The sequence below is a fragment of the Hyla sarda genome, chromosome 2, assembly GCF_029499605.1.
Source record: "Hyla sarda isolate aHylSar1 chromosome 2, aHylSar1.hap1, whole genome shotgun sequence".
Lineage (NCBI taxonomy): Eukaryota > Metazoa > Chordata > Amphibia > Anura > Hylidae > Hyla > Hyla sarda.
The window spans coordinates 313,863,116-313,879,949 of record NC_079190.1 but is presented as its reverse complement, the minus strand read 5'-3'; the positions used below and the strand labels follow the sequence as shown (position 1 = coordinate 313,879,949).

Here is a 16,834-nt window from a genome sequence, read left to right as displayed (position 1 = left end):
CAAGATGGCGCTGTCGAACTCATGGGGATGTGCGCATGCGTGCTGTGATGCTGCGCCCGTCTCCTTGGGAACCACAATGCCTGCAACTGATAGGTTGAGTTACGTAGACATGGACAAACACTCATTGAATAGGTGACGCAGGCGCAGTCTGCATTACCCCACGCTAGTTACTGTAATGGCGCTGACTATGTGATCATCTGGTGAGTGTTTACTCCCCCCACCTTTTTAATCTTTATTATTTTCTACACATGTGTATCACTAGTCTAAATTAATATCTTTTGCACTGTTTGATATGTGTGTTTTTTACAATTATGTATACAATTTTGATATATTGTGTGATTAATTTTTTGTGGTTGAATATTTTATATGCACTTTGGTTATGCACTATGATGCACTTTATTCACTAATTGCTGTTTATTCTATTTGGTATCTGGTGTGATTGATACCCTTATATAAATGTGGTTAACACTATGCATATACTGCTTGAGAAAGGTCAGGTTGAGCTGACTGAAACGTCGCTGCTGTACTGACACCTGTTATGGAATAAAATCTACACTTTTTTGGAATTGGTGCTGTGGACAAGATTTCTTTTTGCTGTTTATCTATCTACATAGTTTTCAGTCTATTCAATCTCTACTGGCATACTTTTGAAGAGCACAAATATCTAGACAGCCAACATTATTTTGTAATTTGTCTTTTCCATGTATATTTGCTTCAGCTCATAACGGAATTGGAGCTCCAGTTACCGATTTGGTCATATATGACAGAGGACAGAACATAGCATTCCGTAATATATTTTCTGACAAAATGAAGAACACCACAACAGAGCCCATTAGATGCCACTATGTCAATGGGGTCCATCAAATCTTACACAACATCAACATATATTTCCTGTTTCTATCACAGAATTAAGGAAAGTCATTACAATGCAGGTGATTTTCTGCAGACCCATTGAAGTCAAGGGTAGGAACATAATAAGCTTGCAATTTTTCCACTGTGGAAAACCAGCAGCGGATTAAGTATGTGTAAATGTACTTCTTAATAAAGCAAAGGTATAGAAAAAAAACGTCGACTCACCAAATTCACGCCTTTCGACTTCTTTATTTAGAGAAATACTCACATGAATTCATAGGGAGGGGACATTTACAGGGCTAATACAAACAGACGACAAGCTCCGTTTCGCACTGATCAGTGCTTCATCCGGCCATACCACTCTGTCTGGACAAGTGCACTTTATATTCAGGTAAAACCCATTAGTGACCACCCACACATGTGATGTAAAACTCCCGAGGAGCAAATCATAGGTATACCGCTGTATCTGCTCTTTCATTTAACCCCAAAGGGCCTGTTGCATTCGACCTTAGTATCCAATGCAACACCTGTGAGGTGTTAAGGCTCACTGTACCCCTTGTTGCGTTCCTTGAGGGGTGTAGTTTCCAAAATAGTATGCCATGTGTTTTTTTTTTGCTGCTCTGGCAGCATAGGGGCTTCCTAAATGTGACATGCCGTCCAAAAACCATTTCAGCAAAATTCGCTTTTCAAAAGCCAAATGTGACTCCTTCTCTTATCCCTTGTAAAAACATTAAATTTGGGGGAAAACTAGCATTTTAGTGAAAAAATAAATAAATAAATCATTTACACATCCAACTTTAACAAAAACTCGTGAAACACCAGTGGGGTGTTAAGGCTCACTGGACCCCTTGTTACGTGCCTTGAGGGTGTCGTTTCCAAAATAGTATGCCATGTGGGTTTTTTGTTTTTTTTGCTGTTCGGGCTTCCTAAATGTGACATGCCCCACAAAACCATTTCAGAAAAACTCACTCTCCAAAATCCCACTGTCGCTCCTTCCCTTCTGAGCCCTCTAGTGCACCCGCCGAACACTTGACATACACATATGAGGTATTTCCTTACTTGAGAGAAATTGGGTTACACATTTTAGGAAGATTTCTCTCCTTTTACCCCTTGTAAAAATTCAAAAACTGGGTCTACAAGAACATGCGAGTGTAAAAATGAAGATTTTGAATTTTCTCTATCAATTTGCTGCTATTCCTGTGAAACACCTAAAGGGTTAACAAACCTTTTGAATATCATTTTGAATACTTTGAGGGGTGCAGTTTTTATAATGGGGTATTTCTAATAAGAAGGCCCTTCAAATACACTTCAAAACAGAACTGGTCCCTGAAAAATTTCGATTTTGAAAAGGTTATGAAAAATTGGAAAATTGCTGCTATACTTTGAAGCCCTCTGATGTCTTCCAAAAGAAAAAACATGTCAACTTTATGATGCAATCATAAAGTAGACCTGTTGTATATTTATTTGGAATATTCATTTTCCTTATAAGCAGAGAGCTTCAAAGTAAAAAAAAATGCTAAATTTTCAATTTTTTCATCAAATTTTGGAATTTTTCTCCAAGAAATGGTGCAAGTATCGACAAAATTTTAGCACTAACATAAAGTAGAATATGTCACGAAAAAGAAATCTCGGAATCAGAATGAAAGGTAAAAGCATCCCAGAGTTATTAATGCTTAAAGTGAAAGTGGTCAGATGTTTAAAAAATGGCCGGGTCCTATAGTGAAAATTGGCTGGGTCCTTAAGGGGTTTAACTTTTATTAAAACTTTTTTTTTTTTTAAACACTTTATTAGACTTTTAGGAGGAATCATTAGATTCCTCATACAGATGAATAGAGTTCTATTGAACTCAATTGATCTGTGTGCACTGCGATCCATTGATAGAGCCTAGTCCAGCTAGGATATATCAATTACAGAGCCACGGGACAGCACTCTATGGGGGGGCGATCCACCTCCACTAGCCCACCAGGGAGCATTCACATGTCCCTTTAGACGCCGCTGTCAGCTTTGACAGTGGCGATCTAAAGGGTTAATAGCCAGCGATCGCCGCATTTGGGCTATTAGCGGCGACCCCCGGCTACTGAAAACAACTGGGGGCTGCAGAGTATGAAGCGGGCACGAGTCCGGAGCCCGCTCCATACAGACTGCTGAGCGCCGCATGCTGCCTATTAGCGGCGGTGTGAGGTGGAAACTTGCGCCCCGTGCAGACTTGCGTCCACTCCTCCCCTCAGCTCTCCAAAGGTTTCCAAAGCTAGAGCTTGGGGGGAGTGAACGCAGGTCTGCACGGGGAGAAAGAAGGCAGAGCAGGGGAGATAGGACGTACACAGCTTCTCATCTCCCCTCCCCCTGCTCTGCATTCGGAGGACGCAAGTTTTTATAGCCAGGGGCTGCAGAGTACTGAGCGGGCACGAGTCGCGAGCCAGCTCCATACAGACTGCAGAGCGCCGCAGCAATTGTCAGGTCCAGCCCGGCTTGCCCGAAGCCGGGCTGAGGGCCGGAAAAATGCCCCTGCCTGGCGCCTGGAACTGCATGTCCCGGGCGATAGGAATTCCACATCCCTGCTCAAGTCGATAGTGGCCATGAGATTGTTTCGCTCCAGTGTTGCCACCACCGACCGAATTGATTCCATCTTGAACCTTTTCTTGATTATTTAAGAATTTAGATCGGATAGATCTATCACCAACCTCCAAGAACCTTCCTTTTTTTGGTACTGCAAAGACCCTGGAGAAAACCCCAAGACCTCTTTGGTTGATTGGCGCTGTGCAGGGCAGGACAGGTCAAGGGCTGCTGGGAGCAGACGCGCACGTATGCTCCAAGCCCCTGACAGGTCTCTGCGTCTGACCCCACAGATCACCAGCAGTGCACACAGGAGCACAGAAACAGCACCCTCTGCGCTACCTCACATATTACCAGCAGCACTGGAGGGTGAGTGTACTGGTGGGGGAGGAGGGAGAAGACCGAGGGGGGAGGTGAGGAGACCTGTGACAGTGGCGTGCCATCCCAATCGGATGTCCCGATACTAGTATCGGGGCCAGAGGCGGACTGACCGGCTGGGTAAAGAGGATATCCCTGCGCTGCTCCTGATTTGCGTACCATTAGCAGAGACAGGCAGAGCAGGGATAAAGAGGACTAATTGTTGGCTCCACCCCCAGCACAGGAGAGGACGGGGCCCGAGAGCTGACAGGCCTCCACGGAACACAGAGCAGCTTCATGTGATGGTGAGTGATGTCCCCGTGTCCTACCTCTCTCCCCCGTGACTAGCAGTCTATCCTGGGGCTGGGTGATGTGTATGGTAGCAGTCCAGTGGGGTCACTCTCCCTTCTCCAGTGTCCACAGGTCACCAACAGGTCACATTACCAGAACAATTTTTGGGAAAAATTGCGGCCAAAATTGCGCTGTTTTACCGCGATTTTTCGTAAATCGCGGTAAAACCGTGCAATTTTTGCCGCAATTTTTCCATAAATTGGACACTGGAGGAGGGAAATTGACCCCTCTGGAAGGACAACATTGCTTGTTTATCATTAACCCCTTAAGGGTACATTAAGGGTACATGTACAGGATCTGCTGCATATTTTTGCTGCATATTTTGTGCAGCTGATTTTGCAACCCATTAGCTTCAATAGGTAGCAAAATAGACAAAAAAAAATATACAGCAGATCCTGTATGTGTGAACGTACCCTAAGGGCTCCTGAAGGGGTGGATCCACAGTGTATTTTACGCTGCGGATCCACCGACAATGGACCCTACAGTGCTGCCTCTATCTGTGCCTGCTCATAATGGCAATCCTCCGCTACGAGCAGACACGCTTTTGATGTGTATACTCGCGCACATCATGGCCGCTCCTCCTGCTCTCTTATGTGGGCGAGTATACACATCAAAGAGTGTCTGCTCGTAGCGGAGGATTGCTGATTTGAGCAGGCATAGGTGGAGGCAACACTGTAGGGTCCATTGTTGGCGGATCCGCAGCTTAAAATATGCTGGGGATCCATCTGTGTAAATGAGACCTAAGGACACAAGGCATATGTGTACACATAGTGCCTGCTCCCACTGTGCTGTATAAATCATTAGCTAGAACCCTCGGCTAATGACAGACATCACCAATCAGGCTAATGTCCGACATTAACACTTTAGATGCCGCTATCAAAGTTGATTGTAGTGTCCAAAAGTTTTAACGCCTTAAGGACCAAGCGTTTTTCTGTTTTTGAACTTTAGTTTTTTCCTCCTCAACTTTTAAAAATCATAAGCCTTTCAATTTTGCACCTAAAAATCCATACGATGGCTTATTTTTTGCGCCACCAATTCTACTTTGTAGTGACATCAGTCATTTTACCTAAAAAATCTACGGCAAAAAAAAATCATTGTGCAACAAGAATGCATGAAGATTTTAAATTCAATTTTTTAAATTAAACATGTTCTGCACAGTGTGTATATACACATATATATATTTGAGATATTTAAATATTTAGATATTTAAATTTATTTATGGTAAAAATGACATGTGTTCTTTATTCTGAGGGTCAATACGATTAAAATGATACCCATTATTACATACTTTTATATTATTGTTGCGCTTAAAAAAAATCACAAACTTTTTAACCAAATTAGTACGTTTATAATCCCTTTATTTTGATGACCTATAACTTTTTTATTTTTCCGTATAAGCGGCGGTATGGGGGCTCATTTTTTGCGCCATGATCTGTACTTTTTTTTGATACCACATTTGCATATAAAAAACTTTTAATACATTTTTTATAATTTTTTTTTAAATAAAATGTATTAAAAAAGTAGGAATTTTGGACTTTTTTTATTTTTTTTCATTCACGCCGTTAACCGTACGGGATCATTAACATTTTATTTTAATAGTTCGGACATTTACGCACGCGGCCATACCAAATATGTCTCTAAAAAAAAATTTTTACGCTTTTTGGGGGTAAAATAGGAAAAAACGGACGTTTTACTTTTTTATTGGGGGAGGGGATTTTTCACTTTTTTTAACTTTAACTTTTACATTTTTTTTTACACTTGAATAGTCCCCATAGGGGACTATTCATAGCAATACCATAATTGCTAATACTGATCTGTTCTATGTATAGGACATAGAACAGATCAGTATTATCGGTCATCTCCTGCTCTGGTCTGCTCGATCACAGACCAGAGCAGGAGACGCCGGGAGCCGCACGGAGGAAGGAGAGGGGACCTCCGTGCGGCGTTATGAATGATCAGATCCGATCATTCATTCAAATCGCGCACTGCCGAAGATGCCGGGATCTGTATTGATCCTGGCACCTGAGGGGTTAATGGCGGACGCCTGCGAGATCGCGGGCGTCGGCCATTGCCGGCGGGTCCCTGGCTGCGATCAGCAGCCGGGATCAGCCGTGCATGACACGGGCATCGCTCCGATGCCCGCGGTTATGCTTAGGACGTAAATGTACGTCCTGGTGCGTTAAGTACCACCGCACCAGGACGTACATTTACGTCCTGCGTCCTTAAGGGGTTAAATATGAATGCTGGAGACGCCACTGCATGGATGGAAGGATGGGGAATGTGTGTGTGTGAGGAGACTATGGATGGGTTGGGGGGGGGGGGGGGGTTGAGGACACTGATAATGGATGGGAGGGGGGGGGGTGAGGAGACTGTGGATGGATGGGTTGGGGGGGGGGGGGGGGAAGGAGAATGAATGGATGGGGGGGTGAGGGGACTGTTAATGGATGGGGATGAGGAGACTGTGGATGGATGGGTTGGGGAGAGCAACAGCGGCATCATTAATTCTGGGGCACAGTGGTATCATTAATTCTGGGGGCACAGCGGCATCATTAATTCTGGGGGCACGGCGGCATCACTAATTCTGGGGGCACAGCGGCATCACTAATTCTGGGGACACAGTGGCATCATTAATTTTGTGCGGCACAGTGGTATCCTTAACCCCTTAAGGACATAGGGCGTATTCATACGCCCCCGTTTCCAAGTCCTTAAGGACCGAGGGCGTATGGATACGCCCTGAGCATTTCCGGCCCCCACCGCTAGCCGGAGGGGAGCCGGGGCCGGATGCCTGCTGAAATCGTTCAGCAGGCATCCCGGCATATCGCCCAGGGGGGTCATTATGTCCCCCCATGTCGGCGATTGCCGCAGATCGCTGGACAATTCAGTCCAGCGATCTGCGGCGGATTCCGGGTCAATCGGGTCTCCAGTGACCCGATGACCCGGAATTACTGGCTGATCGGGGCCGTCAGAGACGGCCCCGAACAGCCAGAGCCTGCAGGAGTGAGGTGGCACTGGTGCCACCTCACGATCGCCCTGATTCGTCGGCCGGATTACCGGCCGACCAATCAGGGCGCCTGCTGCGGGTGTCACTCCCGCAACCCGCTCCGCCCCTCTTCCGGAGGACGTGAGCGGGTGCGGGAAGACGACCCCGGGTGCTGGGGACCCCGATCCCCGGCGTCCCTGTTGGGATCGGGGCCACAGGAGCGGTGGCGGCGAGGGACAGTCCTGCAGTGTGGATCGTTGGAGGTGAGTGACAGCCTCCTGCTGTTGCTTAGCAACAGCTCCCAGCATGCAACAAGGGCATGCTGGGAGCTGTAGTTATGCAACAGCAGGAGGCAGACCACCACAACTCCCAGCATGCCCTTATGAGCATGCTGGGACTTGTAGTTTTGCAACAGCTGAAGGCACATTCTTTCTATGGAAAAGTGTACCTTCAGCTGTTGTGTAACTACAACTCCCAGCTTGCACAATCAGCTAAAGTGCATGCTGGGAGTTGTAGTGGTGCATCTGGTGGTTGCATAACTACAACTCCCAGCATGCCCGTTGGCTGTCGGTGACTGCTGAGAGTTGCAGTTTTGCAACAGCTGAAGGCACACTGAGTTAAGTAGTAAACCAGTGTGTCTCCAGCTGTTGCATAACTACAATCCCCAGCATCCCCAGCCAATGTAGTATGCCTCCGGCTGTTGCATAACTACAAGACCCAGCATGCCCTTCCGCTGTCCGTACATGCTGGGGGTTGTAGCTTTTGCAACAGCTTAAGGCACACTGGTTGCAAAACACTGAGTTTGTTACCAAACTCGGTGTTTCACAACCTGTGTGTCTCCAGCTGTTGCAAAACTACAACTCCCAGCATGCACTGATAGACCGTACATGCTGGGAGTTGTAATTTTGCAACAGCTGGATGTTTCCCCCCCCCCCCCCCCCCCAAAGTGAACGTACAGGGTACAATCACATGGGCGGAGGATTACAGTAAGTATCCGGCTGCAAGTTTGAGCTGCAGCAAATTTTCTGCCGCTGCTCAAACTGCCAGCGAGAAACTACTGTGAACCCCCCGCCCGTGCGACTATACCCTAAAAACACTACACTACACTACCACAAAATAAAATAAAAAGTAAAAAACACTACATATACACATACCCCTACACAGCCCCCCTCCGCTCCCCTCCCCAATAAAAATTAAAAACGTCTGGTACGCCACTGTTTCCAGAACGGAGCCTCCAGCTGTTGCAAAACAACTACTCCCAGTATTGCCAGATAGCCACTGACTGTCCAGGCATGCTGGGAGTTTTACAACAGCTGGAGGCACCCTGTTTGGGAATCACTGGCGTAGAATTCCCCTATGTCCACCCCTATGCAATCCCTAATTTAGGCCTCAAATGCGCATGGCGCTCTCACTTTGGAGCCCTGTCGTATTTCAAGGCAACAGTTTAGGGACACATATGGGGTATCGCCGTACTCGGGAGAAATTGGGCTTCAAATTTTGGGGGATATTTTCTGCTATTACCCTTTTTAAAAATGTAAAATTTTTGGCAAACCAAGCATTTTAGGTTAAAAAATAAAATAATTTTTTTACATATGCAAAAGTCGTGAAACACCTGTGAGGTATTAAGGTTCACTTTACCCCTTGTTATGTTCCCTGAGGGGTCTAGTTTACAAAATGGTATGCCATGTGTGTTTTTTTGCTGTCCTGGCATCATAGGGGCTTCCTAAAGGTGACATGCCCCCCAAAAACCATTTGTCGCTCCTTCCCTTCTGAGCCCTCTACTGCGCCCGCCGAACAATTAACATAGACATATGAGGTATGTGCTTACTCGAGAGAAATTGGGTTTCAAATACAAGTAAAAATTTTCTCCTTTTTACCCCTTGCAAAAATTCTAAAATTGGGTCTGCAAGAACATGCGAGTGTAAAAAATGAAGATTTTGAATTTTCTCCTTCACTTTGCTGCTATTCCTGTGAAACACCTAAAGGGTTAATACACTTACTGAATGTCATTTTGAATACTTTGGGGGGTGTAGTTTTTATAATGGGGTCTTTTATGAGGTATTTCTAATATGAAGACCCTTCAAATCCACTTCAAACCTGAACTGGTCCATGAAAAATAGCGAGTTTGAAAATTTTGTGAAACATTTCAAAATTGCTGCTGAACTTTGAAGCCTTCTGGTGTCTTCCAAAAGTAAAAACTCATAAATGTTATGATGCAAACATAAAGTAGACATATTGTATATGTGAACCCCAAAAAAAATTATTTTGAATATCCATTTTCCTTACAAGCAGAGAGCTTCAAAGTTAGAAAAATGCAAAATTTTCATTTTTTTCATCAAATTTTGGGATTTTTCACCAAGAAAGGATGCAAGTTACCATAAAATTTTACCACTAAGTTAAAGTAGAATATGTCACGAAAAAACAATCTCGGAATCAGAATGATAACTAAGAGCATTCCAGAGTTATAAATGTTTAAAGTGACAGTGGTCAGAATTGCAAAAAACGCTCCGGTCCTTAAGGTGAAAAAGGGCTCGGTCCTTAAGGGGTTAATTCTGGGGGCATAGTGGCATCATTAATTCTGGGGGCACAGTGGCATCAATTATTTGGGGCACAGTGGCATCAATTATTTGGGGTACAGAGGTACAATTAGTCGGTACAGGGCACAGTGTTTGTCGAAAATGTATTTGGGGGCATAGTGTGTGGCAGTAATATTGCAGGTGAATTGTGTGTGGGAGTAATATACCAGGGGCATAGTATATGGCAGTAATATACCAGGGGCCCAGTGCATGGCAGTATGGTATGTGGTACAGTGTATGGCATAATTATTTTCAGGGGTAAAGTGTGTGGCAATAATATACCAGAGGTACAGTGGGTGGCATTATTATATTCAGAGGGTACAGTGTGTGGTAGTATTATATTCAGGGGCACAGTGTGTAGTAGTAATATACCAGGAGCCCAGTGTGTGGCAGTAATATACCAGGGGCTCAGTGTGTGGTAGCATTATATTCAGAGGGTACAGTGTGAGGCAGTATTATATTCAGAGGGTACAGTGTGTGGCAGTATTATATTCGGGGGTACAGTGTGTGGCAGTAATTTATTCAGGGGTACAGTGTGTGGCAGTAATTTATTCAGGGGTACAGTGTGTGGCAGTAATTTATTCAGGGGTACAGTGTGTGGAAGTAATTTATTCAGGGGTACAGTGTGCGGCAGTATTATATTCAGAGGTACAGTGTGCGGAAGTATTATATTCAGGGGTACAGTGTGTGACAGTATTATATTCAGGGGTACAGTGTGTGGCAGTATTATATTCAGGAGTACAGTATGTGGCAGTATTATATTCAGGGGTACAGTGTGTGGCAGTATTCAGGTCATACATCCTCCACACTACAGTTGCTTGTTTGGCACTGTTAGTAGCGAGGGCATAAATAAGAAAGTGGCCATAACGCAGTGTACCTCAGACTCTTGAAAAAGCCGGGTCTCACCGGCGAAACGTTGATATAGAGGAGAACAGATTTTAGCTCAATCCCGGCAGTAACATATGGATGGACCACGGAGCTCTGAGATGCTAAGTCTATAGACGGCATCCGAGCAGAGCACTGTATACAGAGCCCCGCGGTCTGATACATCCAAGCATAATATGCCACAAAACTGAAAATAAATGAATACGGGATTGTAATTTTAAATCACACACTGCCACCTAGTGGGCAATTTTGAGCACAGTAATATAGTTATCATTTGAAAAATTAAAAGTTAAGTTTTAGACCAGAGAGGGTCTCTATTCAGGGTTCACCCTGAGGGGAGTTGCATCCCCAAGGTTTTTTGTATCTGTTTGGCACTGAGGCCACTATTTGTGAACAGGCCTTAGCGTTCAGCTCGGACCTTCATTGGATGGCAGACCTGGATAAGCGGACTCTCACTAAAAATAGTTGAGTATCCCTGGACTACACAGATAAAGCACATCAGGCCTTCTGCAGAAATATCAATGCCAAGAGATGATACATAATACACAGAGCAACAGCATAGCCATATAGTACTACAATATAGGCCAGATAATACTTAGCATAGGGACCCACAAACCTTGCATCCCTATGCTCATTTCAAGACAGCTTTGTATAAGAATAAGCAGCATAACTCTGCTGCATTTCCGAGCACCGACCTGAATGCTGGCAAGAACGCGCATCTGGCTAGTGCAGGACAGTACTGCGTCTCTTGCCGCTCTAAATACTTCATCCGGTACCTCCCCTTGGATTGTTGGCACGATCCCCTGTGCGGCGCGACGTCACTGCTAGAGTGACGTCATCTTCAGGCGACCCGAAGCCTCCGCTGTGCGCCCCTGCACCGCAGACCGGAAGTCGTCATCCTTCACCGGAAGCACGTCGCGGCCGCATTTCAAACCCACGTCGGGGAGCCGGTAAGGCAGCGAACATCATGCGATGATATAAAAAGAGACAGGTCCCAATACTAGACCCGTCTCAGTAACTTACCTGAGCTGCCAACATGCGCTTCCTAGAATCTCTGGGAAGAGACATGAACCAGAGAGGGGCTGGAGGCCCTAGGGGGAGGTGCAGTATCCAGGTGTGGCTAAGGTTTAATAGTTTAATTTAAATAATTAATTAATTAATTAATTAATTAATGAGTCACTTCTGTCCAGTAGGAAAAGGAAAGATATTAACCCTTTGTGTGCTGTCGAGGGATGAAATGGAAAGTAGATATTCCACAATCCTGGACAAGAACTAAAATGTTTGCCCTTTCATACCTCTGTTATAAAGAACTTAAAGGGGTATTCCAGGATTTTTTTTTATTTGACTATGCTACAGGGGCTGTAAAGTTAGTGTACTTGATAATATAGTGTCTGTACCTGTGTGTGACAATTCTTCTGTGATTTTCACTCCAATATTTATTTTTACCAGCATACAAAATTACTGTTGTCTCAGATTTTTCCCAGGTTTCAATGCGGCCGAGACCTGACTCACTAGTCAGCTGATGACAGGGAGCCTGTCTGCTTCAATGGGTGGAGGGATCAATCTGCAACTAATGCAACAGCTGTAGGCACCCTCATTGAAAACCACACTGATTTGAATGGAATTCAGCTCATTTATGTTTCAATGGGTGGGGTAGCTGATGTGTGGGAGGGAGGAAGATGGAATTGCGGGATTTGTAGCCAAAAAAAGAAAAGTCAAACAGGAAATAGCAGTTCACAAAAAGCTAGCCACAGTGTTATGGTAATCTCACAACAAAGCCATTTAGCCCCAAGACAAGCGCAGATCCTTCCTAAACATGTCCATTACTGTCTGCCAATCACCTTATGGTGGCTAACCCCTTTAAGCAATCAGCAAATGGTACAGAAAATTTACTTTTCAAGCAATCTACTTTTATAAACACTTACCCCAACAGTAAATAGAAATGGTTTATACAGATTTCTCAGTATGCTGCCACGAGAAAAGGAAGTAGGTTCTGCAATGGAATTTCTTGACCCACTGTTACGCCAAACCTCAGCTTCAACTCTTTCAGTCTTTCTTGAAATTTTTCTGAACCAACTCCTCTGTTCAATAAGAATCCTATTTAAGGAAAAATGGCAAGACAGTTTAGCATAACATTTATCGTTGACTGTATATGGACTTCTATAGATAGGTTCCACGCAGGTTTTTTCTGGCATTTTTTGGTAAACTGCCACTGTAGTTTTTGTGCCAAAGCCATAAGTGTATTCAGCATGAAGGAAAAGTGTAAGTCCTCCCTGTTTATTTTCCATTCCTTTTTAAAGGGGTACTCCGGTGGAAAACCTTTTTTTTTTCTTTTATCAACTGGTTCCAGAAAGTTAAACAGATTTGTAAATTACTTCTATTAAAAAATCTTCCAGTACTTATTAGCTGCTCAATACTACAGAGGAAATTCTTTTCTTTTTGGAACACAGAGCTCTCTGCTGACATCTCTGTCCATTTTAAGAACTGTCAAGAGAAGGAAAAAATCCCTGTAGAAAACATATGCTGCTCTGGACAGTCCCTAAAATGGACAGAGATGTCAGCAGAGAGCACTGTGTTCCAAAAAGAAAAGAATTTCCTCTGTAGTATTCAGCAGCTAATAAGTACTGGAAGGACTAAGATTTTGTAATAGAAGTAATTTACAAATCTGTTTAACTTTCTGGCACCAGTTGATTTAAAAAAAAAAAAATTCCACGGGTTTACCCCCTTTAAACACTTCTAAGAAATTAACAGGAAGGGCTTTTACTACTTCTTCATGCTGATTCCACTTCTGACTTTGGCAGTTTCCCCCCCCCCCCCCCCCCCAAAAAAAACACCAGAAAAAAACCTGTATGCAAACCTAGTCTAATGAACACCTTTTCACTAACCCTATGAAAATAAATGGGCTTTTGGAGCAGTCCTTATGTCAGCAACCTGGTCTTTTATGTGATGTCCTGATGGGCGCTGCATGCTCCTTTTCACATTGACAGCCCAATCCTCTACTAGGAGGCTACGTTCACATGGCAGAATGCTGGAAGAATTTACTTCACATTGTGTTAAATGGGGATTCCGCTGTCCCATTCACATCAAGGAATTTCCACTGTAAAAATTCTGCTTTCCAGATTCTGCAAAAACACTAAACAGGTCTTTAAATTTTACAGAATTCTGGGTGGAATCTCATTAACCCCCTTCAGGATGCAGGGCTTATGGGTAGGCCCTTGAGTCCTGGTAGTTAAGGACGCAGTGCATACCTGTACAACCTAGTCCTGTTACTGCTGTTTGAAGCATGTTCACAAGCTTCATACGCAGTGGGTCCTGACTGATATCAGCAGCCAGGACCCAGGGTAAAAGAGGTAGTTTCGTGGAAAACAAAGTTAAACAGATTTGTAAATAATTTCTAAAAAAAAAAAAAAAAATCTTAATCCTTCCAGTACTTATCAGCTACTGTATGCTCCACAGGAAGTTAAGCTCTGTCCAGAGCAGAAGCAAATCCCCATAGCAAACCTCTCCTGCTCTGGACAGTTCCTGACATAGACAGAGGTGGCAGCAGAGAGCACTGCGTTCAGACAGAAAAAAAACCTCAACTTCCTCTAGTATACAGTAACTTATAAGTACTGGAATGATTAAGATTTTTCAATACATCCTGCTTCAAATTATTATGGATATGATATTTAAGTGTCACAAACATAAAATATTTTGCTTTTCAGTTTAACTCATGAAGAGTGAGAAATAGTTCAATGCCTCGGACGAGGTATGAAAACATTAGATATTTCACAAAAACTTAAGCGTGATCATCGCACTATTAAGAGATTTGTGGCTGATTCAGAGCACAGACGGGTTAGTGCAGCTAAAGGCAAATTTTAGGCGTATTCCAGGAAAAAACTTTTTTTTTTTTTTATATCATCTGGCTCCGGAAAGTTAAACAGATTTGTAAATTACTTCTATTAAAAAAATCTTAATCCTTTCAATAATTATCAGCTGCTGAAGTGGAGTTGGTGTTTTCTGTCTGGCAACAGTGCTCTCTGCTGACATCTCTGCTTGTCTCGGGAACTGCACAGAGTAGAAGAGGTTTGCTATGGGGATTTGCTTCTAAACTGGGCGGTTCCCGAAACACGTGTCATCAGAGAGCACTTAGACAGAAAAGAACAACTCAACTTCAGAAGCTCATAAGTACTGAAAAAAAATTAATAGAAGTGATTTACAAATCTATTTAACTTTCTGTAGCCAGTTGATATATATATATAATATATATATATATATATATATATATTTATTTAAAAAAAAGTTTTTTCCTAGATAACCCCTTTAACCCCTAAAGGACCAGGCCATTTTCACTGTAGGACCAGAGCGTTTTTTGCACATCTGACCACTTTCACTTTAAGCATTAATAACTCTGGGATGCTTTTACCTTTCATTCTGATTCAGAGATTGTTTTTTCGTGACATATTCTACTTTATGTTATTGGTAAAATTTTGTCGATACTTGCATCATTTCTTGGTGAAAAATTCAGAAAATTTTATGAAAAAATGGAAAATTTAGAAGCTCTCTGCTTGTAAGGAAAATAGACACTCCAAATAAATGATATATTGATTCACAAATACAATATGTCTACTTTATGTTTGCATCATAAAGCTGACATGTTTTTACTTTTGGAAGACATCAGAGGGCTTCAAAGTTCAGCATCAATTTTCCAATTTTTAACAAAATTTTCTAAATCAGAATTTTTCATGGACCAGTTCAGGTTTGAAGTGGATTTGAAGGGCTTTCTTATTAGAAATACCCCACAAATGACCCCATTATAAAAACTGCACCCCTCAAAATATTCAAAAGACATTCAGTAAGTGTGTTAACCCTTTGTGTTTCACAGGAATAGCAGCAAAATGAAGGAGAAAATTCTTCTTTTAGACCCAGTTTTTGAATCTACAAGGGGTAAAAGGAGAAAAATCCTCTCAAAATTTGTAACCCAATTTCTCTCGAGAAAGGAAATACCTCATATGTGTATGTCAAGTGTTCGGCGGGTGCAGTAGAGGGCTCAGAAGGGAAGGAGCGACAGTGGGCTTTTGGAGAGTGAGTTTTTCTGAAATGGTTTTTGGGGGGCATGTCACATTTAGGAAGCCCCTATGGTGCCAGAACAGCAGAAAAAAAACCACATGGCATACCATTTTGGAAACTACACCCCTCAAGGCACGTAACAAGGGGCCCAGTGAGCCTTAATACCCCACAGGTGTTTGACGACTTTTCGTTAAAGTCGGATGTGTAAATGAAAAAAAAAGTGCAGTTTTTTCCCCAAATTTACCATTTTTATAAAGGCTAATGGGAGAAAATGCCCCCCAAAATTTGTAACCCCATCTCTTCTGAGTATGGAAATACCCCATGTTAGGACGTAAAATGCTCTGCGGACGAACTACAATGCTCAGAAGAGAAGGAGTCACATTTGGCTTTTGGAAAGCAAATTTTGCTGAAATGGTTTTTGGGCGGCATGTCGCATTTAGGAAGCCCCTATGGTGCCAGAACAGCAAACATACCCACATGGCATACTATTTTGAAAACTACACCCCTCAAGGATCGTAACAAGGGGTACAGTGAGCCTTAACACCTCACAGGTATTTCACAACTCTTTGTTAAAGTTGGATGTGTAAATGAAAAAAAAAATTTTTTCACTAAAATGCAGTTTTTTCCCCAAATTTTACATTTTTACAAGGGGTAATAGGAGAAAATTACTCCCAAAATGTGTAACCCCATTGCTTCTGAGTACGGAAATACGCCATGTGTGGACGTCAAGTGCTCTGCAGTCCACCTACAATGCTCAGAAGAGGAAGAGCGTCATTGAGCTTTTGAAGAGTGAATTTGTTTGGAATGGAAGTCAGGGGCCATGTGCGTTTACAAAGCCCTTCGTGGTGCCAAAACCATGGACCTCCCCACATGTGACCCCATTTTGGAAACTACACCCCTCACAGAATTTTATAAGGGGTGCAGTGAGCATTTACACCCCACTGGAATTTGACAGATCTTTGGAACAGTGGGATGAGCAAATGAAAAATGTAATTCATTCAATTCATTTTCACAGACCACTGTTCCAAAAATCTGTCAGACACCTGGGGGGCGTAAATGCTCACTGTACCCCTTATTAAATTATAAGAGGGGTGTAGTTTCCAAAATAGGGTCACATGTTGGGGGGTCCATTGTTCTGGCACTATGGGGGCTTTGTAAACACACGTGGCCTTCAATTCCAGACACATTTTCTCTTCAAAATCCCAATGGCGCTTCTTCTCTTCTGAGCATT

General features: G+C 43.2%; 1 protein-coding gene across 6 annotated transcripts in view; it reads right to left on the bottom strand.

The window, feature by feature from the left end:
- PARL (presenilin associated rhomboid like) overlaps positions 1-16,834 on the bottom strand; it is a 258,743-nt gene that overhangs the window by 121,180 nt on the left and 120,729 nt on the right. For 5 of the 6 annotated variants that reach the window (XM_056557714.1, XM_056557710.1, XM_056557712.1 and 2 more), the window contains exon 3: positions 12,480-12,651. In XM_056557714.1, coding sequence (XP_056413689.1) covers positions 12,480-12,651 — 172 coding nt within the window. Of the gene's footprint in view, positions 1-12,479; positions 12,652-16,834 lie in introns of those variants that run through there. The other variant, XM_056557715.1, reaches the window with a different exon arrangement.